The sequence below is a fragment of the Sorex fumeus genome, unplaced genomic scaffold, assembly GCF_029834395.1.
Source record: "Sorex fumeus unplaced genomic scaffold, SorFum_2.1 ptg000026l, whole genome shotgun sequence".
Taxonomy (NCBI): domain Eukaryota; kingdom Metazoa; phylum Chordata; class Mammalia; order Eulipotyphla; family Soricidae; genus Sorex; species Sorex fumeus.
Window position 1 is genome coordinate 10,046,473 of NW_026606083.1, and position 27,066 is coordinate 10,073,538.

Below are 27,066 nucleotides of genomic sequence, written 5' to 3' on the forward strand. Positions count from 1 at the left end.
GCAATTCAATGTTCAGAATAGACATCAGGTAAAGTTTCCAGAGAAAAGTAGAAAACTAGGAAATCTGAAAGCAAGGAAGCTATTGGCCATGTACACAGTATGTTTGCTTGCACCATACCCTTCTCCCCTCATGTCTTGTGGTCCCAGCCCCTGTGGTACCTAAAACTTTCATGTCAGCCAAGGTAATCTTGAAACCAAGGTAAGACTGGACCCATCTGTATACAAGTATAATTTTCCACTATTTATACTGTCATCAAAGAAGTATTTATCATCAATAGATGGATAAAGAAGAGTAAACTACCAAATGCCTCCTAGAATAACCACAAAGTAATCAGTGGAGAATTTCTAGTTAATGATTTACTTGATGTAGTCCCTTATGGTTATGATTTAATAAATATTTTTGTGGGATAAAATATCAAATGAAACTATAGATTTATCCTCTCAAAGTGAGTCAAGTAAATAGGCACTTTTGATGAGGCAGCATATGATGGTTGATAATGCACCATTCTTTCTTAGTCCGTAAGAAGGACCCCTGACTCTAGAAGATAAAAGTTGTGCTTCTTGGTGGAGCTGGTGAGGAGAAAAATGCTCTGAGGAAAATAGGGGATTTTCTGAGAGGAAAGCAAAGGAAAGAAATCCTATGGAGAGAAGAAAGTGAATTCAGCTTTCCACATGCTGACTTTAAGGACTTAAAATACACGCTAATAATAGGTAACATTTCTCCTGAGTGCTGATAGAAAAGGTGCCAGACAAATTTTTAAACATCCCTGGCACTCTCAACAACCTGATGAGGTAGATATTCTTTCCCACTTTTATACAAGGAAATTGAAATAAATATGTGGGACTCATTTGTTGATGGTAATAAAAGCCACAGAAGGCTGACGGTGGCCCAAGATATACAGAAAATGGGAAAAGAGGGCTAATAAAATATACCAAAGAATAACACAAATAGGCAGAAAATGAGCAATTGAAAAGGTAAAATAAAAACACACAGAAGGAGAGAGAGAACAAAAGGGAATGCCCTGCCACAGAGGCGGGGGGTGGGGGGGGGGAGGGATACTGGGACCCGTGGTGGTGGAAAATGGGCATCGGTGGAGGGATGGGTACTTGATCATTGTATAACTGAAACCCAAGCACAAAAGTTTGTAAGTCTACAACTGTACCTCATGGTGTTTCACTAATTAAAAAAATAAAAGATAAAATAAAAGCAGGAGAGTCATACAGTTGAAATGAGGAAGAGGTTCCCCATGTTAGAGATGTCAGTGGCCATACCCATCAAGGTGGGAAATAGAATAGGCACCATCTTTCAAGGATCCCAAGAGAGAAGATTGAGTAAGGGGAAGTGGTGGACTGAAGAATGATATTCCTTTGAGTGTCTCACTGAAATGAGAGTGAGATAGTAGTAGTGGGCTTGAGGGATACTGAAGATGATGTGTAGGCATGAAATGCATGAGGAGAGAGACTGCAGAGGGAGTGACTGGCTCTAATTGGGGCCTTAGCTGGATGGGAGCAGAAACATTTCTTAGTGTAGCAGGAGAAAAGGTTGCCTGCATGCATAGGAAGGTTCATATATTCTGCATCTCTGCCACCCCTTCTACTTGTGTAGATTGTATTATCCAGCTTCAATCAAGTAAGGACTTAATCAAGCAAATCGTTCCGATTCATTTAATATTTCCAGAGTCATTGACTTGTATTTGTTTTCTTCCTGTTAGTCTCAACCCAATTATTCTTCACAACAGAAAGCAAATACTACTTTGAAGAATTAAGAGTGAGTGAGTATAAAATAGACACATTCTACCACCTAACTTTTCCAATGTGGCCATTGTTCCTTAGCACTGTCAGATGCTCTCAAGATGACTTATCCACATGCATCTGCTGAATTTGGTGGCTGGCTGTTGGGAAGAGGTGAGGTTTGGTGACGTAGATATAACTTTGGAACAATCTCATCTATACCATCTTGGTTCTTGTATTGGAATCCTTTTTTGTGCATTACCACCAAAGTTATTTTCAGAACATCGTATGGATTTTTCATTGAAACATCTGTGTTAACTTTTATTATCCCTGGTCTGCTTTGTAATTTTGGAAACAGATATAAAGCACGAGCAACCCAAAGCACAGTAATATAGTGGGAAGCATCCTTCATAAGTCAATTGAGGAATTTAATAATCTCTTTAGAAATAAGCTCTGCAGCTATGAGAAAAATGTGTGGGTTAAAGGCCTTCCAATTAAGAAAGGTTTCTCTGTGGATTTATAGGCTGGTGGTTCACTCTTCCTGTTCGTGTTTCCATAGCAACTGTCAGGTAGATTTTCTGCTACTTGCTAGGAAGTTGGAAATGTTGAGTCTGGTTGAGCCTTTTCAATTCAGTGAAGCTTAAATGAAATTCTTTGCAAGGAACTGGCATTTAGCCTGGGTCATTTATTCATATCTAGAAGAAAAAATCAATTATAGTAATCAAATGTGCAAATTTTTTATTGGGATTATTTTTGGTACATATTTTGTGCTGTAATCTATTTTTAATGCCAGGGTACTAAAGGTTTGAAGGGCTGCAGCTGGCCTCTTTGCTATATGATGGCTTGTGGCTTTAATTACAGCCCAAGACATCGGAAGGCATGCCTTTTTTGGGTCTCCGTTTGCAAGCTATAATCACCCCTGGTGATATTCAGAAGCGAACTAGGATCCAGGAGCCTCATTTGGTTGAGACACCTAAGCTGCACGGAATGCGATACACAAGCTTCCCAGCTTTCCTTCTCCTTCTCCTGTTGGTTGCTTGAAATTAAAGCCTGGGAGAGAAATGATTTCGGTACTGGGACGTCAACAGCTTGGAAGTAGAGTAGCATCATTTTCCCTTCAGATTATACCCACTTGGGTGTCGCTGACGATGTGGGTTCATTGCAACCCACGTTGATGGATGTCTGGCAGCTGCATGTAGGCTGTCTCCTGTAATCCCTGAGAAAAAGAACCAAACCACCCAGAAGGTGGGCAGTGTGCGCGCATGCCGCTGTGCCTCGCATAGCATACAATAGATGCCCCGGGAAGGACAGGCAGCGAAGGGGCATTACTTAGTGTGTCTTTTGTTAGCAACTTTGCTCACTGGCACAGAATCAGCGGCTTCTACAGAAAATAAGGCACAAGTCTTCACTTCCCACTGTGCTGCTATTTATACCCTGGCACCCCTGTGGACATTTCTTATAAGATATATTATTTACAACAATGGCTTTGCATGTTTCAGCTCATTTCACCCCCTCTTCTTTCCTCATCATTTGCATACCACGTCTTTACCTATTATAGCCATGCCTCATAGTCACACTGAGATTGACTGTTGGCAAAAATACACAGGGAGGGAGAGACAGAGAGAGAGAAGGGAGGGAGGGGGTGGGGTGGGGAAATTTCTTTCTTTCTTTCTTTTTTAATAGAACTGAAATGTCTTTTACTTACTTGTCTGGCCTTATTTTCTTCCTCTTTGGTCTGGAAACTGCTATATTCTATTTAGCTAAATAAAAACTTTCTGTGAGGAGCAGTTGAAGCTGAAGGAAACTCACCCTCTTCAGTCGTCATACTGAGAAGTGGAACTGAAGTCCCTCCACTCCGCTCTCAACTTCATTTACTCGCAAAGGCTAGTTTCCTCTTAAATAAATGGTATGTGGAGCTGTGTGGCTCCATCAGAAGAGGTTCCTGTTCCCAGAAGCAGACACGGAGAAAAGTGAAGCGGGCAGCATTTGCTGTCTGTAGCGAGCAGGACAGTGGGACTTGCTCAGCGCTGCAAATATATTCAAATAGATGCATTGGGGAACACATCGTGTGGCCAGAAAGATCGTTTTTTCAGTCCCGTGCTAACACTCAGCACAGAGCCGTACTGGTGGTAAACAGGAGCACCTGGCCATGGGGAGCAACAGACATTTAATTTTGGCTGCTCCTCCACAAAGGATGTGCAGGCCACTTCCACCCCACGTTCAGGCACCAGAGTTGAGCTTCCCTCCATCTTCTTCCTCCCTCCTTCCATCTTCTTCCTCTTTCCCTCCATTTTCTTCTTCTCTCCCTCCATTTTATTTCTCTCTTCCTCCATCTTCTTCCTCTCTTCCTCCATCTTCTTTCTCTCTCCCTCCCACCAGCAGCCCTACTGCTGGTACACAGCCAGGCAGGGCACCTGCTCCCAGGTGTGTGTGTGTGTGTGTGTGTGTGTGTGTGTGTGTGTGTTGGGAGAGCAGGGGTACAACACAGGCAGTGAGGGTGTCAGTCATCCCTCTGGCTGCTCCCAGCTGACTGTGCCTCATGTGGATTTTATCCAGCAGATGGGCTGTTCCTCCCGGTGGCCCTTGAACCTGATGCACCTCACCTGCTCTCCAGGCTCCTGCTCCTGCTCCATATTCTAGCGACCTCTGACCTTGCTGAAATTCTCCCTCCAGATCTCCATTTCTCAACTTGGGGTCTATCTATTCACTTCATGACGAGGTGCTTCATTACCCACCCAGCCCCTGGCTTTCCTCCCTCTGAGGGCCCAGGTGTTCTGCTTAGAGCTGCTAAGCTGAGACAATAGGCTAAGCGGCCTTTCTTCCTCCTCCTCGCCTCCTGGCCACACCTTAAGCCCCATTGTGCTACCCCGATTTTCCTGGCTGGCTCGACTGAAGGCTGCTTCCCTGCCTTTCTGTCTGGCCAGGCCCACCTTCATTTCCTCTGTGCCACTAGGGAGAGCAGGGGTACAGCACAGGCAGGGAGGGTGTCGGTCATCCCTCTGGCTACTCCCAGCTGACCGTGCCTCATGTGGATTTTATCCAGCAGATGGGCTGTTCCTCCCAGTGGCCCTTGAACCTGATGCACCTCACCTGATGCTGTCCTGACACCTTCCTGTGACCGTCCCCCAGCGAATGCCACACGGGTCTCCCATACCCACTGAGACTTGGCTCAGAGTCAGGTCAAGGAGTGGTGAGACTCATGCTCTATCCAAGAAGAGCAGATCTTATGAACAACTTTTCAAGGTCACTGAATATCTGGGAGAGTGTCCTGGGACATGACTTGCGCCAGTGAGAATGACCTAGGTTAAAAAAAACCCAGACCCAGAGCAGTCGGAATGTAGTAAAAGAGAAAACCCATGCACAGCCTGTGTGGTTTGATTAGCTAGCCCCCATCTCTGTTGGAAACTGTATGGAGGCTTCTCAAAAATATACACAACCAAATGCCCAGGTGACCCAGCAAGCTCACTCCTTGGCATTAAAGCTGCCCACACGCCTATGCTCATTGTGGTGCTGTTTACAGTCATCGAGACTTAGAAACCACCCACGTGGCCAGCAACAGAATGGAGAGGGTGTGGTTTATGCACCACAGAATGCCACTCAGCTCCAAGAAAAGATGAAATCTTGAGTTCCACTCCAACTTGGATGAAACTGGAGTGTGCCATGCAAAGCGAAGTGAGTCAGAAGAAGAACAAAGCTCAGATGATCTCACCATCTGTGGTGTATAAGGAAACACAGCAAAGGAATAGACAATTCCTGTGAAAACAAACCCCAAGATGGTGCCAGCCAACAGAAGAGGCTGCCGTAGGGATTACGGGAACAGTTGCAAACGGACCTAGAGATGGAGGCAGAGGGGTACTGCCACTCTAGATACAGGTATAGTGCTGCACATTACATGTCCAAAATATTAACATTTAGACTATTATAAGCCAGGACACCTCAATAAAAATTGTGGATAAAGAAAGATAATCTCAGGATACTAAAACAGCTCATGGAATGAGAAAAATTATTTACCAAATACCCATCTGATAAGGACTTAATAATAAGGATATATAAGGCCTTGGTAGAAATTTACAAGAAAAAAAACAGCTCCATCAAAAAAGGGGGAGAAGAAATGAATGGAAGCTCTCTCAAAAATGAAATACAAATAGTCTAGAGGGAATGAAAAACGTGCACTACACCACTAATCATAAGGGAAATGCAAATCAAAACAACAATGAGATATAATCTCATGCCAGAGACTGGCATACATACAAAAGAACAAGAACAACCAGTGCTGGCGTGGATGTGGGGAGAAAGGGACCCTCATTCATTGCTGGTGGAATGCTGACTGGTCCAGCCTTTTTGGAAAACAACATGGACATTGCTCAAAAAATAGAAATTGAGCTTCCATATGACCCAGCAATATAGTTCCTGGCAATATACCCTAGGGGCCCAGAAACACAATGCAGAAAACCCATCTGTGCGTCTATGTTCTCTCAGTAGTGAGAATCTGGAAACAACCTTAGTGCCTGAAAACAGATGACTGAATAAAGAAACTATGGTACATCTACACAAGGGAATAATATGCAGCCTCCAGGAAAATAATGAAGTCATGAAAAATTGCTTATACATGGTGGACTTGGAGAGTCTCAGGCTGGATGAAGTCAGCCAGAGGGAGAGGGACAGACACAGAATGATTGCACTCATTTACGGGATATTAAAAAAAGAACTAGAGTAGGAGATTGATACCCAAAGACAGTAGAAATGAGGGCCATGAGAACTGATAGGACATGGTGGAAGCTTGTTACGACTGGGGGTGGGGGAGTGCAGTTGGGCTAGAGAAGCGACTACATGACAATGATAGTTGGAAATGATCACTGTGCACAAGAACTGAATGCTGGAAGGAGGGAAAGAGATATGCAAAATAAAACTTTTCATTTCCTTTCAGCCGGAACTGCCAGTGCCCAGTAAATCGCAAAAATGACCAACACAAAGGCAAAGTGGAGGCGCACCTGCTATATGTTCTCCAGCCCTTTCAGAAAACATGGAGTCATTCCTTTGGCTACATACATGCGTCTATACAAGAAAGGTGATACCATAGACATAAAGGGAATGGGCACTGTCCAAAAAGGAATGCCCCACAAATGTTATCATGGCAAAACTGGAAGAGTCTATAATGTTACCCAGCATGCTGTTGGCATTGTTGTTAACAAGTCAAGGGCAAGATTCTTGCCGAGAGAATTAAATGTCCGCATTGAGCATATTAAGCACTGTAAAAGTCAAGACAGCTTCCTGAAACGGGTGAAGGAAAATGATCAAAAAAAGAAGGAAGTCAAAGAGAAAGGAACTTGGGTTCAACTGAAGCACCAGCCTGCTCCACCCAGAGAAGGACACTTTGTAAGAACCAATGGAAAGGAACCTGAGCTGCTGGAGCTGGAGCCCATTCCCTATGGATTCATGGCATGAGAAGTGTTTGTTTAAAAATAAAGAGACTCCTAGACTATAAAAATATGAAATAAAAATAAAGTAACCTTTCAGCATCTGTATTGCAAACCACAGTGCCTGAAAGGAGGGAGGGAGTGAGTGAGTGAGTGAGGAAAGGAAAGAGGGAGGGGGGGAAGAGAGAGAGAGAGAGAGAGAAAGAGAGAGAGAGAGAAAGAGAGAGAGATGAAGACAGAGAGAGACAGAGAGGGAGGGAGAGAGAGAGAGCTATCTTCCATAGAGAACAGAAGCATAGAGGCAGGCTAGGAAATGGGGGAAAGAAACTGGAGGTATTGGTGGTGGGAAATGTGTGCTGTTGAAGAGACAGATGCTGGAACATTGTATGATGAAACCCAATCATACACAGCTTTGTCATTGTGTTTCTCATGGGGATTCAGAAAAAGAAAAAAAAAGTGGTGGAGAAGGATAAAGAGAAAAAGAGCCTCTTCTATCCTGGCGGGTTCTCCCCTGGGAATCCTTTCAGACCCTCGTCATCTGCTCACAAGTACTCTCAGGCAAGTTTCTACCCTCTCTCCACCTTTGTTGTCGCATTTCAGAACTGGGCATATTCTGGGCATTTTCTACATTCGTTGAGAGATTGCTATGAAAATGAAGCCGGTTAACACATATTAAATGCATTAAATGTTGGTGGACAGCACTGAGCCCATCCAGGTGTCTGGTTTTCTTCCTCTTGTGGACTTTTCTGTCCGGAAGTGTTCCAGCCTCAGAGATGAACAAACACCAGGTACATGCTAGACGCTCTTCCCTGCCACTGTGCCTTTGGGGAGGTTGAAGTGGACAGGAAATTCAGAGGCATCTGGTAGGAGGGTCAGGGCGTCTGACCATCTCAGACTGACCAAGCAGGAGTACACGACGACAGTGACCTGTTGTCTTTCTCTGTCTTTCTTACAAACTTATCTCTTCCTTCCTCATCCCCAGTCAAATGCAGTGTTCTGGGCTCCTTCCTTCCAAAGCAGCAAAGCAGAGACACTGGCCTGGGTCCCCGAGGCCAGAAAACATGTCAGGGTGAGAGGTGCCCCATGACTGCTGCAGGGAGGTTGGTTGACTAAAGGGGGCTCCAGCTCCCCAGCCCAGGGATCTGACACCACGCCCGGAGTGAGCTGTTTGGGGGGCTAATGTGCATCAGGGGAGCCTCTGTTCAGTCTGTGGCCTCCTTTTCCCAGTTTCACTTTTGGATTTTTCTCGTTCCTTCCCTCCCGAACGGGCTCTCAGTTCCCATGCTCTGTGCACAGTCTCTACCGGTGCAAGCTCTGAATTTATTTTGTCTGCCCCTTCCAGATTGGCTAACGGGAGATCAGAGCTTTCTGCACAAGAAAAGGCTTCCTGGCTGTGCACGTCTGCTCCTTTCATGTCGCTGGGCCTTTCCATTCCTGGCGTGACCCCTGCAGCCCTGCAGAGACAGGACGAGGCACCCGGATCACTAAAGTGCCATGGTCATAGTCGCCACTGTGCTTCCAGGGCCTCTATAAAAAGCTGAAAAACCTGGGCCTCTGAGATCAGCCCCCTGAGACGCCGACGTTTGCTCAAAGACACCCCTCTCCCTGTCTCTTGCTGACTGACCCTGTCCCAGTGTGCCTTTCAGTAGCCAGCCCACATCTCTATATTTAGGATGAGGGCCAGCCAGAGGGACAGACTTCAAACACTTCTCCGTTGCCTCCTGAGAAGCTTCCCCCAGAGTCTGGTCTTGGAGGCGGAGAGCCGTGTTCCTCTCAGCACCTGACTGTGTGGTTCCCCACACCTTCACCAGGCTTTGTGATGCTCTGTGACCTAGAAAATGTTCAATGCGACTGACAGTTTCTGCTATAGCAGAGCACCGGCTTCCCTTCCAGCCACCACCTAGTTAGGCGGTGGGTCCTCTCACCAGCACAGAAGTGGAGGCCCAGGCACCGTGGATGCTAAGAGGTGACACACATGAGTTCACTCTGCTCTCATGTGCTCATCCTATCTAGGTAGTTGGTCACAGAGGCAAGACTGTCTGTGTCCTCATCCACAGTGGTGATATTATATGAAACTCCTTTGAGCACTGACCTAGCAGAAGTTGAACTGCTACTCCTGGTGGGGGACAGAGAACTGGGGTACCTAGAGCCTTTGGCTGCCACTATTCCCCCAGCCCATCAGCAGATGTCCTGGCCACCTGGTCCCCAGGTGCCCTGGCTTAGGGGGATGGTCTCTCCATCAGTGTTAACTCACGGTCAGAAGCACTGTTGTTCGTTCCCAATAAGCTCACCAGGCAACAAGGCCTTTGTGCCCAGGAATGCCAGACAGAATCCCTGCCTTACTCTGAGGGCCTTTTAACCAGCCACAGCACCTCCAAGCACCCAGATAAAACACATGCGAGTTCAGAAGACCCCCTCCCCACCAAAGGACACTTGTTGGTAGCAGAGGCACACAAACTGAAATCAATGTGACTGGCTTCCACCTCAGCCTCCAACTGCACCTCAGGAGACTCACATGGGTGTTTTCTCAGGGCAAGTCCCCAGATGATCTTGAAAGCGGCTGGGCCACAGAGTTGGGACTTAGACCACTGTCAGCAATAGGTGAGTTTGCAGTTATGGACTTGGAAATAATGAAGATCTAATAATTTAGCAGGAAAGCGACAGGGGTGGGGGGGTGTAGTGTGGGAATTGGAATGTCAAGTTGGAATCTCAGATTTTAAACTAGAGGAGTCTGGTGTATAGGGGTTGGCTCAGGTGAGTCTAGGTGGGCACTCCCAGGCAAGAGCATGGCCAACACTGCCGCCCCACTCCAGGAATGATGCTTCATAGTTCAGAAACAGATGGATGTCTTTACTCTGTTTTGGAATTTGGAAGATGTTTTGATTTGTAGTTATGCTCCCTCCACATACCTTCATGGCTACACTTGTATTTCTCTTGCTCATTCTCTCTCTCTCTCTCTCTCTCTCTCTCTCTCTCTCTCTCTCTTTCTCTCTCCACCATGAGTTGTAATGATACCAGAGAGGTGGGCAGTAAATTTTCTTTAGGGAGAAGAGAAATGATTGGTGGGCGAGAGTAGCCAGATATCTTCACATGCCAGTCCTGGAATCTATAAGGAACACAGACAGTCTAGTTTATTCTGTTGAGGCCAGGAGCAGAAACTAGTTTCTCATCTGAGTTGCAGGGAAAGTGGGGAGAGCTTAGTGTTCTGGTGTGCTCTTGCAGTCATGCCACGTAGAGATGGTGTGTGGACAGCAGGGATGGTGTGCTCCAGGAGCCTGTTTTGTGGGCAGGCCAGACACTCCTCACAGCCTCTGCCTTCTTTCACTGCACAGACACAGAGCTTGATCAAACCAAGCCCAGGGCCCATGTGATCTCTCCTGACCATCCCAAACATCTATTAGTTCCTCGCCTCTTTCCTCTTTTGGCACTCAGGAAGTGTCTTCTTAGCCCCAGAGATACAAGAATACCCCAAACTCCAGAACTTTCATGAGTCTTACATTGGCCTCTCCCTGAGCAGTACCCATTGTCTTTCTCTTCTGACATTTTTATGTTCCTTCTCCCTGATGTTTCCCGTCAAGGAGCCACTCGTTCAACCCTCTGCTTCTGTCCTGTGATATTTCCTGTCACATAAGCAGAATGTCAGAGTGTAATTGCCTTAGTTAGTGCTGAGAAGAATGTATGGAGAAGAAGATTTTAATCACTCTTTTCTCTTTGTTTGCCAAATCTTCTGTACAAAACTTTGGGCTAGCTCAGATGCCAATGACTCAAAATGAGATAATCATGAAGTATCCAACAGTTCTGTGCAATTTTTTTTTACTTTGCTGCTTCTTCATCACTTCTCTCTCTAGAGCTCCATTCTAGACAAGACTTGAAGAAGTTTAGTAAGTGGCTCTTGGATTTCTCAGATTCTTTGGGATCAAATGAGACTGTGAGAAATTGCTCTCAGAGCAAAACCTACCATGCAAGCATTAATATCGATAAGGCTGTCATCCAGTCCAGCCAACTCTCCTCAACGCCCCTTTCTGCATCTTCATTGCACAGAACGGATGCTCAGCACATTAGAGAGACAGGTCTTTTTTCTGCCCTCACACAGAGCCACCTGTTTCTGGCAAGCTTGGGGGGAGAGGGCTGGAATAGACAACCCCAACTAGTTTTCAAGTGCAGAATCTGGTTGCCTCTCTGTTTTCAAAGGTTAAGTAAGACACATGTCATCTGGGAGGCCACTATCTGAATAGATACTCGGCGTTTTAACGTAGGGATACCTGTCCCAGTCCTTACCCCATAATTGCTAATGAACACGGGAATCCCCCATGCCTGTCATTTGCTAGTGAAGTGAGGTGTTTGGTGGGACCGACGTCCTCATCTGTGCTATTAAATTCAATTTAGGGCCACCTGCTTTGAAGGGGAGTGCAACCAGCACATCTGGCCCTGTCTGCGCCAGCCCTGAACAGTGCCCACTGGAGTGAAGGAATGATGAAATGTGTCTCCCTGAGCTGAGGCAGATTAGCAAGCTGTGAGTTCTCTGCTGGAGAGAAGCAACCTAGATACTGAGTTGTGCTTCTTTCCCTAAAATGGAGGAACGGTGTTTTCTTGGTAATGCCTTATGGGTTTGAGGCATAGTATCCCCACCCTAGCCTGTGCTGCATGGACCACCTGGTCTCATAATGCCAGTGTACTCACAAATGTGCCACTCCAGCCCCAAACCACACTTTTCCCGACTGTGGGGAGTGGGTCGAGAGTTGCTAGGAGCAATCATCCACCTTGTATTGAATTTGTGTTTGTGATTCTAGAGCCATCTTAGTTTTTTTCCTCAAGTTTTGACTTCATACTGTTGAGGAAGAAGAACTTTTTAAAAGTGCGTGCCTGTGAGAGGCTGAGCCCAGTGGCTTTCAATAGCGGCCTTGCAAGTGTAAGGTAGAGAACTCTGTTCTGGAGCCCCCGGGTGCCCGTGGACATGGACTGGGAATCCCCACAGACTGCTGTGTGCGGTTATTAATCCTGCAGAGAGGGGCAAAAGGGTGTGAGAACCTACAGAGTCTGGAAGAGTAGGAAGCTCGCAAGGACTATGAAGCACCAAGCTTCGGAGGAGGAGGGAAGAAGGGCAGGGAGGCGCTCCAGCTTTCTCTGTATCCGGTGGGGGCTGTTTAAATGGTAGGAGAATGATGCTCATTGTGAAGATCCAGTGCTCTGTCATCACTCAAGGGGGAATAGGGAGGAGCCACAAGAGGAGAGCACAAGAGAGAGAGAGTGCTCCCACAGTGGCGTTCACAAGAAATGAAATCTGTGGACATCAGATGCAGAAAACAATTAGGAAGAAAAGTCCTCATGGGCTGAAAGCTTATTGGATGGTTTTGGAGGAGCAAAAACTATCCTGAGGAGAAGGTAGAGGCTGGTCCTGCAGTTCCTGGTTAAAAATCCTGGTGGGTGGTGCCCCCATTTGTGGGAATAGGGAGATTCAGAAGAAAAAAGAGCTAGGGTGTGTGAGAGATCTTGTTTTGGCATAGAGCATTTAGGGCTTCAGAAACATCTAGAGGGAGTTGAGTATTGAGGATAGATCTCTATGACTTGAGAAGGAAGAACAGGGCAGAATTCTGGAATATCTTTGAGCGCCAAGTTGCCGGATAGCTCCCCTGATTTCGTATCTGCTGCTTCAATTCAGTATTTGAGAATCAACTTAAACTCTCAATTCTGGCTTAAGGGTTCCTTTATTTGATTTCTTCAGTGGTTTATGTTTCTGCAATGATGCCATTTTAAATAACTGATTTCTTATTTTTTTCCAAAATATAAAGCACACTCATTTGTGATTGGGAGTTATGTTCTAAAAGATGAAAGGGTTTGGCATTCACGAGGTAGTCTTCATATTTCTGAGTTTCTGATAGTATTCCTTAAAAATAAATATGACTCTCAGATCCAAGTACAAAAACAAAATATTATTCACCTAGCACTGAAAAATCCCACATTATTTACAAGTATGTGTCACCTGATGACTTTTTGTGAATAGTTCAATGACTTTTTATTGAGAAAGACTTTTCCATTCACATTCTAACCTGTTCTTTCAAATGTCTTAGGCGATCACCTAAATATTGCTCTAGACATCTATGGAAAAGTTTATTGTAAAATATTTCAGCTTCTGCTTATTTTTCTTATAATAAAAGAGAATAACTGAATATATAGCCCTGTTGCTATGGTAACTAATGTTTTTATATATTGAGAAAGAACATGAACATTTCTAAGTGTGTTTCTATTCTGATGATATATGTCCCCATATATGGAAGACCTTATCTTTAGAGTGACTGTAAGCCCAGGAATTTTAAGGAGGGTTGCTCTGCTCACATCCTCACATCCTGTCCCTTCACAAATATGAAGGAGTCTGTGTGAGCTCTGGAGTTACAGTTTGGTGAATGAGAACTCTACACATTAGGCCAGAAGGGGAGTCATCGCTTATATTTCAAAGGATTGTGAAGAATGATTATGCTTTCATTGGCTACTACATTCTAAAAATACATAGCATCTTTCATAGATTTCAAATCAGAAAATCACTAGTAAACCCCATCAGCTGGAGACCTGGTTCCACAGTGAGCACATGGCACATTTTTTCTTTCATTAGCAATTGTTTATGGTCATTTTCTAAGTTTACAATCTGAACTAGATTAATAGTTTAGAGGAGGTGACAGTCACATGCCAGATAATTATAGAAAATATGTAAAGTGGTGCCTGCCAGGATAGAGCTCTAAATCAGATACCATACGGAGAAAGGCCTAGGAACAGCCTGAAGGCGGCAAGGAAGAATTGCAGGAGAGCAGGAGTCAGAGAGGAAGGAGGTCTCTGATTAAAATCTTAGAGTCTTGTCAGAGGGACAGTAGGTGCTTATAGAGATGCTGAGCCAACAGTGAACAAATTGATGAAGATCCTTCAGAATGTGCTTACAAACCAGTGTGGTGGTGTGTGTGTGTACGTGTGTGTGTGTGTGCTAAACTTGTCTTAGACATCAAGCACCTTAAAATACCTTATTATCTTGATCTACAATGAGACTTAAAAATACTGATCTATAAAAGTATCGTTCATTTAAACTTTATGATGAACACATTTAAATGATCAGAGATTTTAAATTATTTAACTTCTTGTCTATTCAGCTGAGCATTTCAAATTAATTCCTCTGAAACAAGCAACAACCTGATGAATAACCAAAATTAGAACTCATAGTACTTAGAAGAATAATCAGTGTGAGGGAGTAAATACTGTTTCTCTCTAATGTTTTTAAGGGTTAAATCAAAGAATATTTAAAAGAGAATGAAAAAATTGAAACTAGTGCAGGATGACTTATTAAAAACGCCAATACTACTGACAGTCCATTGTTGCAGCCCTCTAATTTTTATTTATTTATTAATGTAAAATTTTATTTTGGGCATCATGATTTGCAACAACATTGATGATAAAGTTCCAGAAAGATTCCAGAGGGCAGTGGGTTACTGTGGAACAGCGCAAGAAGATTCACCCAGTCTTTGACTCTATTTCTTAATACCAAACAAGGTTTACTGCAGTAGGATCATTTGATAGAGAGTCTATAAGTACATCCTTTATTCATACATGAAAACAAACAGGATGGGAGAGTAATATGGAGTTCCTCTTACATCCTTAATCTATTGAAATATATATGATATATATGTACTATTTAAGAAGATATAACAGGAAGAGACAGTAATATCAATGAAATCAATTAAAAGTAAAACATATTCTTGATCACTAGATATCCTGGTACTATCAATTTGCTCAAGCAGTCACCAGTAACATCTCCATTCATGTCTGTCAGGTGCTAGTGTAGCCCAATGGCATCTGCTTGTTCTAGGAACACAAAGAGCCTCAAACTGATTGTTCAGGGTCTTGGTGAAAAAGTCTAAACATCTTGTAGGTGGGCGGCCACGTGATCTTTGACATTCTGTGGAATCCAATCAGTAATGGCTCTAGTCCAGCAGTCCTCTCCAAATCTCATTATGTGTCCAGCCCATCTGATTTTCAACGCCTTGGCAAACGAGACAGTGTTCCTGATTCTCAATCATTGACGGAGGTCAGAACTCCAGATTCTTTCTCTCACTTGAGTGAAGCATGATACTCCTCTTTCAATTCCTCTTTGGGAGACCTGAATAGCGTTCTCATCCTTTTTTCATAGGGCCCAAGTCTCTGAGGCGTATGTTAATACAGGAAGGACAGTGAAATCAAAGAGATGTGCCCAGAGCCAGAGGTTCTTCGTCCTCTTAGTTATTTCTTCAATGTTCTTGAAGGCATTCCAAGCCACTCTTAACCTCCTGCACAACTCAGGTACCAGATCATTCATCATGTTGACTTCTCGACCTAAGTACACATAACTGTTGCATTCGGAGACGTCTGTTCCATTGAGAGCTAATGAAATGTCAGGAATAAGACTGTTTCTCATAAACATTGTCTTCGTGGGATTCAGCTGTAGTCCGACCTTTCCACACTCATGGTCGAAGTCGGCCAGCATCTGTACCACTTGGCTAATGTTTGGTGTTACTAGAACAATGTCATCAATGCAGCAGAGGTGGTGTATTTGCTGACCATCCATCTTCACTCCCATTCCTTTCCATTCAAGTCATTCACATGACATTCTTGAGAGTGGCACTGAAGAGTTTTAGTGAAATGGTATTACCCTGCCAAACCCCTCTGTTGACATGAATGATAACTTCCTTGTAGAATGGTGAGATCCTGGTAGTGAATCCATAAGACAGCTCACAGAGGATCCTGATGTATTGAGTTTGAAAGCCCTATTGGCTAGGGCTTTGAAGACCACTTCAGTCTCAACAGAATCAAATGCCTTCTTTAAATCAATGAACGTTACACAGAGTGGCATCTTGAACTCCCGAGAAACCTCAGTGAGCTTGGTTATCGTGTGGATATTGTTGACCATGCTGAATCCTATTTGGAACCTGGCTTGCTCTCATGGTTGTCCTTCTTCTAGTGTTCTGCCAATCCTATTCAGGATGACTCGAGAGAACAGCTTGTAGATGACAGACAATAGGGAGATTGGACGAGAGTTGACAATGTCGTGGATGTCTCCCTTCATGTACAGTAGTACAGTCCTGCTGGTTTTCCACTGGGACGGAAACTTGCATCAGACAAGTAGCATGTGAAGAGCCGAAACAGTGTATTGATGAGTACTGATGGCAGATTCTTCAGGTGTTCGGGTCTGACCTTGTCTGGACTGGGTACTATTCACTTCTTTACCAATGAAATGGCATGTCATATTTCAGAAGGGAGAACGTTGTAAATGACATATCCATCCTGCGGAATTTGGTATGTGGGCAGGTGGATGTGACTATCAAAGAGATCCGAGTAGAAGTCATAAATATTCTTCTCCATTGCCCTTCTGGAAGATGTGATAGATCCACCAGGACATCGGAGGGCAGTCATCTTGGTCTTGTAATTGCCAAAGTACAGGCAGGCGTTGCTAATGCTTTTCCCAGCTTCTGCTGCATTGGCCAGCATTGCTGCTCTTCTCTCTTTGAGGTCTTCCTTTATCGCTTCTCTGCAGTGCTTTGTGAGCTTGGGCATTTGCTTGTGGTTGCCTGAGGCTTGCGCCAAGCCAAGTTGGCTAATGAGCTCAAGAGTTTTCGAATACAGGCATCTTTTTCTGGCCATCTCTCCCTCAGAGTTCCTCGCACAATCACAAACGTGCTGAACCAGTCCATTGTATTCTTCGTCAATGTTGTCAATGACAGCATCTTCCCATGTTGCCAGATAAATACCTCATCGGCAGACCTCCACTACCTCTACTACCCAGCCACACTCCAGGGTGCTTTTCTAACATATCATAAGACACTTAATTCCCATCTTCCAAGATTACCGCACCATATTTGATGGGATTCAAATATGGTTTGAACCATGGGAACATCTTCAAGGGCGATTAGAGACCACCTTACAAGCCTATCCCTCTCGGAGAGCCTGGCAAGCTACCTAGAATATCCCACCCACACTGCAGAGCCTGGCAAGCTATCCATGGAGTATTCAATATACCAAAACCAGTAAACACAATGGGTCTCATTACCCTGACCCTGAAAGAGCCACCAATACATCAGCATTTGAAGGATGAGGAAGGAGAGGCTGATAAAAATCTCAAGGCCGAACTAGGTTGCCAAAACAAAGAAGGACAAATATGACTGTCTGTATTTTCAATGCATGTACACTGACATCGGATGCATCTATCGAGGACCTGACGGTACAAACACAAAAGGTCAAGTTCGACATCATTGATCTGACTGAGACGAGAAGGCATCAATTACATCACACCGTTTTCAACACTGGAGAATAACTGTTCCTTGGAACATGTGACTAAAGAGGTGTTGGTGGTGTTGGTGTCCTTGTCAACGTGAACTTAGCCATGAGCATTGATTCATTCGAATGCCTAACAACTCAAATCGGATGATTACCCTTGAATAGATGTGGCTCACTGCTGGCAGTTTCTATCTTCATTGTCTATGCACCAACATCCAAGTATGATGAAGGAGAAATTGAGAAGTTCTACATGGAGCTGGAGAAATTCTATATAAAGAAGATCACACCTTCTACAAGATCATTGTCTGTGATTTTTTTTGCCAAGATAGGACCAAGAAGTTCAGCCGTAGAGCTCCACATCAGGACCCATGGCCTAGAATGGAACGAACAGGGTGAGAGACTAACTGAGTTCATCATGTTGAACAAGACCATCCATGGTAACTCACAGATCCAGAAGGCCATATCTAAACGTTGGACATGGGAGTCTTCCAGTGGACGGTTCCATTACAAAACTGACCACCTCATATTCAATCGACAGTTTTGCTTGACCAATGTCGCTGTTGTCCCAAAATTACCAACGGGATCGGACCACCATCTCCTTCGTGCAAAATTCTACTTCACAAAGCAGGGAGAAAGGGCTGCCAAGTTTAAGAACAGAACTCCCAGAAGGACCACCAACTGGGAGCTCTTTGGCACTATTGTGGCAACATGGGAAGATGCCATCGTTGACAAAAAAAATATTCAAATAGCACTTTTATCATATATAAAAGTAGCATTTCAAATCAATAATACATAGAATATTGTTTAATGAATATAGCACAGCGGTAGGGTGTTCACCTTACAAGCGGCCAACATGGTCGACCCGAGTTCGATTCCTCCGCCCCTCTCGGAGAGCCCGGCAAGCTACCGAGAGTATTCAATATGCCAGACACAGTAACAACAAAGTCTCCAATGGAGACGTTACTGGGCCCGCTCGAGCAAATCGACGATCAACGGGAGGGCCTTTACCTTTACCTTATTAATCAATTAACCATTTTATCCAATTAAGTATTTAAATATAAGATATGAAGAATAAAATTACAGAATAGTGCAAGTATAAAAACAGTATAAAAAAAAGACATTCTAAATGGTATTTAAGCCAGAGAACTGAAAAGGAAAAAAAGATAAAGCTGAATACTTAAGCCCATAAATATTTTTAAAACTTCTACAGTATTTGATGCCATAAAATAGTGGAAAGATGTATGCTAGAAAAAATTTATATCCCTTAATATTTTTAAAACATATGCTTCTCTCAATTATTAAATTATAATCTTGTTAAAAATTGGCTAATTCTCAAATTTGTTTCTTTATGAAGAAGATGACAAATACATTACTCAAAGAGGTAAAACTTGATGACACTTTTTAGAGTAGTTTTTTAATACACTGTGCAGTCTTTAAAATATCTCTAAATTTTTAGGTAGCTGGGCTGGAGCGATAGCACAGCGGGTAGGGCATTTGCCTTGGACGCGTCCTACATGGCTGACATGGCCGACCTGAGTTGGATTCCTCTGCCCCTCTTGGAGAGCCTGGCAAGTTACTGAGTGTATCTCGCCTGCATGGCAAAGCCTGGCAAGCTACCCGTGACATATTCGATATGCCAAACACAGTAACAAGTCTCACAATTTGCCCGCTCAAGCAAATCAATGAACAATGGGAGGACAGTGACAGTGACAGTTATAGCTCTAAGGAAATAGTCTATTTAAAAGGTTAAATATGTTCTTGAATGTAACAAAGATATAGTTCCTAGAATTTTCAATAAAGCACTATTAGTAAATTGGAAGTAAAAAATATTACTCAAAAATGTCCTAAATAGGTGATTGATAAATTATGATATATATTGAACATTTGTTGTTACGGATGAATAATTTTATTTACTCTTACTTCTGATAAGATAGGCTAGAGAAATAGCACATCAGGTAGGGCATTTGCCTTGCACATGGCTGACCCAGCCGACCCAGGTCTGATTCCTCCACCCCTCTCAGAGAGCCTGGCAAGCTACTGAGAGTATCGTGACCGCACAGCAAAGCCTGAAAAGCGACCTGTGATGTATTTGATATGCCAAACACTGTAACAAGTGTCACAATGGAGACATAACTGGGTCCACTCTAGCAAATCAATGAACAACGGGCGGACAGTGACAGTGGCCGTGATTAATAAGATAATTTTATTTTCTGTATATCAATTTTATCACACTGTAGTAAATAACTTTTAAAATACTCCAAAGCCCTTAAACAGCTCTCACTGACTACAGAGAAAGCTGAGATGCCTCCCTTTCATCCCCAGGTATCTGTACTCAGGCCTGTTGAACTCACTTTCTTAAGTACCCATATGAATTTGTCACAGTTCCGGTTCCACAACTGCAAGTTAAGGAAGAATTCTGACTCTTGAAACTGAAAGAGCCTTAGCCAAACACAGGATTTAGGAGGAGGATTGAACTGACCTTCTCAAGAAGTTGGTGAATCACTGATTTGAGGGCCCTCTTCTCCATCACTTTCCATCTGAGTCCTGTATCCTCTCTCTTTTCCTTCTCTTATCGAAGATTGCCCTGATCCTTCTCCAACTTGAACACAACTGACAATGGCAGCCAATCATTGTTTCTGCCCTGACCCCTCGTCTTTCTGTATCCCACTGCGCCTCAACCCCTGCCTTTCAGATTACTGGGGAGAAACTGAGAGACTGAGATGGTTTGTTACAGCAAATAGATTGATTTCCTTGGCAAAGGAGGTTTTCTGTAGTCAACTGTTACAAAGCTCACTTCACATGTAACAGAGCTCAGCCTTGGGGAGACAGTGATATCCAATGGGAGGCAGTGCTTTACATATGGATAGAGACACCTTTCTGTCAAGCTTCAACTCAAGTGACCTTTCGCAAAACACCTTCACAGGGACCAGAAAGATAGTACAACTGCAAAGACATTTTCATTGCACACAACCCACCCTGTTGTGATCCCCAATACCTCATATGGTTCCTTGAGTATGGCCAAAGTGAGTTCAGAGCCAGGAGCAAACCCTGAGCACTGCTGAGTTGATCCCATGATTAAAAAAAAAATCCAATGTATTCACAGGCTAGGTAGCCCAATTTTAATGCTTCGTTTTGCATTTCCACACTATCTTATTCATACCTCAAGCCTGGGTCAGTTAACTGAAAGTAAAGTGTTATCTTTATCAATTGAACTCCACATTTCCAGCGCATAAAATATGTTAAATGAATGCAAAATGAAAGAATTAATTTGTATATAAATGAATGACAGTTTGAGATTAAATATAGGCCTGGTAAATGAGAAATGGAGCTGGATAATTGTTTTGTTCTGTCTGGGTGTGGATGGTTTAACTCAGTGCTCAATGCCTACCACCGGGTACATCCCTGGACCAAGGTAGAGATCCATTTGAGGATATGCAAATTAAATTAAAGGAAGTGTTTATGAACTACTTTTTATAAATACTAATATAAACACATTATGATCCAGTTTTAGAAAACAGAAAAAGTTGGTACTAAAAAATAGTTTTCATAAGTTTAAATTGTGCCACTGGGACTGTAAGGCTGATTCAACACACAAAATTCAATCAATGCATTTTATCTTAATAACAAAATGAAGAGAAGGAAAATGTAATCAGCTCCCGGTGAACCAGGAATAGAAGGACATTTCACCTTAAAAAAAAGATATCTAGCGTATGCTAAAAGAGGAAGTATTGAATTAGAAAAATGAGCATTTTATGCTAAGACTCGGAAAAAGATAAAAATAGTCAACATTATTCTCATAGTCTTAGTGTAATATGACAAAATAATCTATAAAAACATTGAGAACTAATAATTGGTCTTTGAAAAATCATAGTAATCTAGGCTGCTATACAAAAGTTAATAACATTTCTACATTGAAATATTGATATTTGAAAAGCTTTAAAGTAGCATTTCTACACTTAGGTATATATATTTTAAAATAAGATAAATATGAGATCTTCATAGTAAAAACTGCTGTGAAACAGTAGTTTCATATAAATTAAAGCTCTACATAAGAGATCTATCTTGTTTCAAGAGTATTGAGAAGACTCAACATTGTTAAAATGTCAGTTCTTATCAGGATGAGTAATAAATTTACCCAATCTTAGTCAAAATATTGCCAGTATTTAAAAAAAAATAACCAATTTGTTTTAAAATGTATATATAAAAGCCAAGAGCATTTAAATGAATATAAATAAATAAATAAATAAATAAATACAAAGCACCAACAACTTATGACAAAGATCTTGTATCCAAAAAGCACAAAGAACTCTCAAAACTCAACCAGAAAACATAAAATAAAATTCCAATTTAAAAACTGGGTAAATTTTTTAACAGACACCACCAAAGGAGATATACAGATGGCAAATGAGCTCATAAACAGATGCTCCAAATCATTAGTCATTTGGGAAATGCACATTAAAACCACAATGAGATTCCATTATAAACATATTAGAATGGCTATTATAAAAAAACTCAACACCAAATGCTGACAATGATTTGGAGCAAGTGGAACCCATATTCTGCTGGTGGGAATGCAAAGTGGTATGATAACTTTAGAAAAGTTTTCCAGATTTTTGTAAAGCTAAACATACATTTACCATGGAAAACTCCTTGATATTTACCTTAGCAAAGTGAAAACTACTTTCCCACAAATAATATCTTAAATTCTGTACACATGCAAAGTCCAGGGAGGTCGGGATTACTCATAGCATCAATATTTTTTTTGTTTTTGTTTATTTTTGGGTTTTGTTTTTTTTTAATTTTTTTATTGAATCACTCTGAGATACAGTTACAAAGCTTTCATGTTTGTGTTTCAGTATACAATGATCAAACACCCATTCTCCCACCATGTATATTTTCCATCACAAATGTCCTCTGTATCCTTCCCCCTGCCTCTATAGCAGACAATTTCCCACTTACTCTCTCTCTCTACTTTTGGGCATTATGGTTTGCAATACAGATACTGAGAAGCTATCGCGTTTGGTCCTTTATCTGCTTTCAGCACACATCTCCCAACCCGAGCGGTCCCTCCAACCATCATTGACTTAGTGATCCCTTCTCTATTCCAGCTGCCCTCTTCCCCAGTTCATGAGGCAGGCTGTCAACCATGGAGCAATCTCCCTGGCCCTTGTCTCTACTGTTATTGGGTGTTAGTCTCATATTATGTTATTTTATATTCCACAAACGAGGGCAGTCATTCCATATTTGTCTCTCTCTTTCTTACTGTTCCTTCACTTACAAGCAAATTTCATGACTTCATCTTTCCTAACAGCTGCATAGTATCCCATTGTGTAGATGTACCAAAGTTTCTTTAAACAGTCATCTGTTCTCAAAGTTGCCAGTATTTAATCTAATCAAAAAATTAAATATCGATAGAATTAAATTGACAGGATAGGATTTGGCTGTAAATTTCCCTTAACCTTAATCATGGTGAGATAGAAAGTTGAATGGCTGTCACTGGGCCCTGGAGGAGGGAGTGAGTGATTGGGAGCTGCTGTTTATGAGTCTAGACTTTCCACTTAGAAGAGAAATAGTCATAGCAGCAGTTATTGGTGATGGGTGCTCTGCATCACGAATGTCTGCAATACTGTTGAGTCATACTTGCGAACACTTAAAATACATTTTTCTGTGTTCTTTGCTGTAATGTTTTTTAATTCAATATATATTAGAACTCCAGCATATAAATATATTTTAAAACCTTTAAGTAAATTTGTGTGAATTTTGTCTTTAGGTATTACAGCAGTAAAAAAAATAGTGTTTTAAATTTTAGATAAGTATTATTGGTAAACAAGAATTTTTATAAAGATCATTGGTAGACTCCAGTTATGATAAAAACAATTTTTTAGTTTTTTTCTCAAAATTCCAAGTTTTTTCTCAGATTACATCATAGAATGGTGAGGATCATATATTGCATTTTTCAGAAACAAACAGACTGAGATCTTGTTATATAAATGTAATTGATTATAGTTTTTTGCTTATCCAATGACACAAGGTATGACTTTGGGTGTCTGTGAGTGCTTTCAGCAGTACCTGCCTCATTTGCAGTACCAGATGTGATCAGTCTGCTGTAATCTCAAGATTAGGCTTCTGCAATGAGGGTTGGCAATGCTGATAGCCCACCAGTTTTCTTCTCTGATCTCAAGAAATCAGAAATCATCAGACAACAGGTTAGCTGTTTAAACTGGGAGGTACCATTAATATTCACTTCTTTTCCAGGAGCAAAGCTAAATGAATAAAAATTCTTGAGTCCCATGTTCCTTGTAAGTCAGTGAAATGAAATCTGCTTCCTCCCACCCCATCCAATGGTCTTCTTCCATGTAACTTGTAAAACTATCCTCTATACCATTTCTCTCATTATAACTGAGTAATTCAACTCTTGGTAGTTCTACTGAAAAAATTAAATTTTGAGGAACATTTGCTAGTGCAGGTGATTTGGTCCACCTAAGGGTGTTGGTTCATTACTACATAACTAGGGACTGAGTGTCTTTGCCATAGAAGAGCTGGTACTCTCAGCATTTGTGTATCTTAATGGAAATACCCCCCCCAAAAAAAAACAGTGTTTAAAAATGTGTGCGTCCATGTAATATACCCCAAATCCAAAAGTGGCATCATTACTTTCTTTGCCAGTTTCATATGTTTATTTCAGAGGATCCTTTGGATATTTTGTTGCATAGACTTTCCACTGAAGATGTGATCTGGTGTTGTTTGGCCCCAGAACCCCAGAGACTCTTGCTTCCTCATGCTTCCTCCTTTTGCTCCATTTTCTCTTTCCTTCCCTCCCACTCCACCCCCAAGATGAGATCTTGCACCATCTGAGACAGGAGTCAATTGAAAGTGATTTCCAAAAATCCTGTTCATTTTTCATAGTTCCACTGGAGTTTGATAACCCCCCCACCCCAGTGAACTCCTGTCTTCCAATGCACTTCCAATGCACTTCCAAGTCCACTGCTGCACTGGGAATACTTGCTTTGTGAGGGCGCAGATCCAACCTTCAGAGTTGTATTCACTCTCTTCTAAGGATTCTCTTCTTGTTTCCAGATGTATCAAGAATATCTACTGACAATTAGCATCTTTCCTAGGTATGGACATGCACAAACTGTTCATCAAAAAAATGTGAAGACTTCCCTTGAAAATCATACATAGGAGAAAGTAGACAATTAATTACAGTCTATCTGGCAAGTATGGGTGTGACACAAAGACAACATGTAATATGGAGCACAATTTTAGACGTGCAAGAGAACAGCAAATTTGTGGCAGCAGAAGAGGTTGACAATTTGTGTCAGGAGTTAAAAACATATTTCTTCTTTCCCTATCTGGATGCCCTTAATATCTTTTTCTTGCCTAATCGCTACTAAGCTCTCACTATTCGCAGATGATATGATACTATACTTAGAGAACCCTAAAACCTCTACCAAGAAACTCCTAGAAACAATAGACTTGTATAGTAAAGTGGCAGGCTATAAAATGAATACCCAAAAAATCCATGGCTTTCCTATACGCAAATAATGAAAGAGAAGAAAGTGGCATGAAGAAAACAATTCCATTCACAATTGTGCCCCAGACAATCAAGTACCTGGGAATCAGCTTAACTAAGGAAGTAAAGGACCTGTACAAGGAAAACTACAAAACTCTACTTCAGGAAACAAAAGAGGACACGAGGAAATGGAAAAATATCCCCTGTTCATGGATGGGGAGAATCAACATTGTCAAAATGGCAATACTTCCCAAAGCACTGTACAAATTCAATGCAATCCCTACAAGGATACCCATGACATTCTTCAAAGAAATGGAGCAAACACTCCTGAAATTTATATGGAACAATAAGCCCCCAAAAATAGCTAAAGCAATTTTTGGGAAAAAGAAAATGGGAAGAATCAACCTACCTAACTTCAAGCTCCACTACAAAGCAGTAATAATTAAAACAGCATGGTACTGGAACAAAGGCAGAGTTGCAGACCAATGGAACAGAGTTAAATATACTGACATCTCCTCCCAAGCATATAATCATCTAATCTTCGATAAGGGGGCAAGAAAAGTGAAATGGAGCAGGGAAAGCCTCTTTAATAAATTGTGCTGACAAAACTGGACAGCTACATGCAAAAAAGTGGGCTCAGATCTCTGCCTAACGCCATGCACAAAAGTAAGATCGAAATGAATTTATGACCTCAACATCAGACCGGAATCCATAATGTTTATTGAAGACCAAGTTGGCAAAACTCTCCATGATATTGAAGCTAATAGTATCTTCAAAGATGTCACACCACTAGCCGAGCAAGTGAAAACAGAGATAGACAAATGGGACTATCTGTAAACTAAGAAGCTTCTGCACCTCAAAAGAAACAGTGACCAAAATACAAAGACAGCCTACAGAATGGGAAAGGATATTCACCAAATACAACTGACAAGGGGTTGATATCAAGGATATACAAGGTACTGGTTTAATTCCACAAGAAGAAATCACCCAACCCCATCAAAAAATGGGGAGAGGAAATGAACAGAAACTTTCTCAAAGAAGAAATCCGAATGGCAAAAAGGCATATGAGAAAATGCTCTACATCATTAATCATCAGAGAGATGCAGATTAAAACAACAATGAGATATCATTTCACATCACAGAGACTGGCCCACATCCACAAGAACAAAAGCAACCAGTGCTGGCGCGGATGTGGCAAGAAAGGGACCCTCCTTAACCGCTGGTGGGAATGCCGGCGGGTCCAAGCCTTTTGGAAAACAGCATGGACAATTCTCAAAGAATTAGAATTTAATCTCCCATTTGGCCCAGCAATAGCACTCCTGGGAATATATCCCAGAGAGGCAAAAAGGTATAGTCGAAGTGACATCTGCAATTGTTTGTTCATTGCAGCACTCTTTACAATAGCCAGAATCTGGAAAAAACCTGAGTGCCCGAGAACAGATGACTGGTTAAAGAAACTTTGGTACATTTACACAATGGAGTACTATGTATCTGTTAGAAAAAATGAAGTTATGAAATTTACATACAAGTGGTACTACATGGAAAATATCATGTTAAGTGAAATGAGTCAGAAAGAGCGGGATAGACACCGAAAAATTGCATTCTTCTGGGGAACGTAAAGCAACAAAACGGGAGACTAACACCCAGGAATGTCTGAAATTAGTACCAGGAATTTTGCTCCATGACTTGAAAGCCAGCCACACGTGCTAGGTGAAAAGGAAGCTCAGATAGAGAAGAGAGCACCAAATAAAGGGCGTTGTGAGGATACTCCCAGGGTTGGAGAAGCATGCTGAAAGTAGTCTATAGACCAAACATGATAGCCAATAAATGCCCCTCTTGCAAAACACAGTACCCAAAAGAAGAGAGAGAGAACAAGGGGGAATGCCCTGCCACAGAGGCAGGGAGGGACGGGGGGTTTTGGGGGCTGGGAGGGATGCTGGGACCCGTGGTGGTGGAGGATGGACACTGGTGGAGGGATGGGTACTTGATCATTGTATAACTGAAACCCAAGTACAAAAATTTATAAGTCTATAACCATACTTCATGGTGTTTCACTAATAATAAATAAATAAATAAATAAATAAATAACCACAGAGGAGATTATAGGATGATGCGCAA

General features: G+C 42.2%; 1 protein-coding gene across 1 annotated transcript; it reads left to right on the plus strand.

The window, feature by feature from the left end:
• Positions 1 to 6,681: 6,681 nt before the first annotated feature.
• Positions 6,682 to 7,176, plus strand: LOC130023984 (60S ribosomal protein L21-like; the record flags this gene model as incomplete). The annotated part of the gene is made up of 1 exon (XM_056114581.1): positions 6,682 to 7,176. A coding segment is annotated over one exon (495 nt), but the record flags the coding sequence as incomplete, so codon positions are not given.
• Positions 7,177 to 27,066: the final 19,890 nt, after the last annotated feature.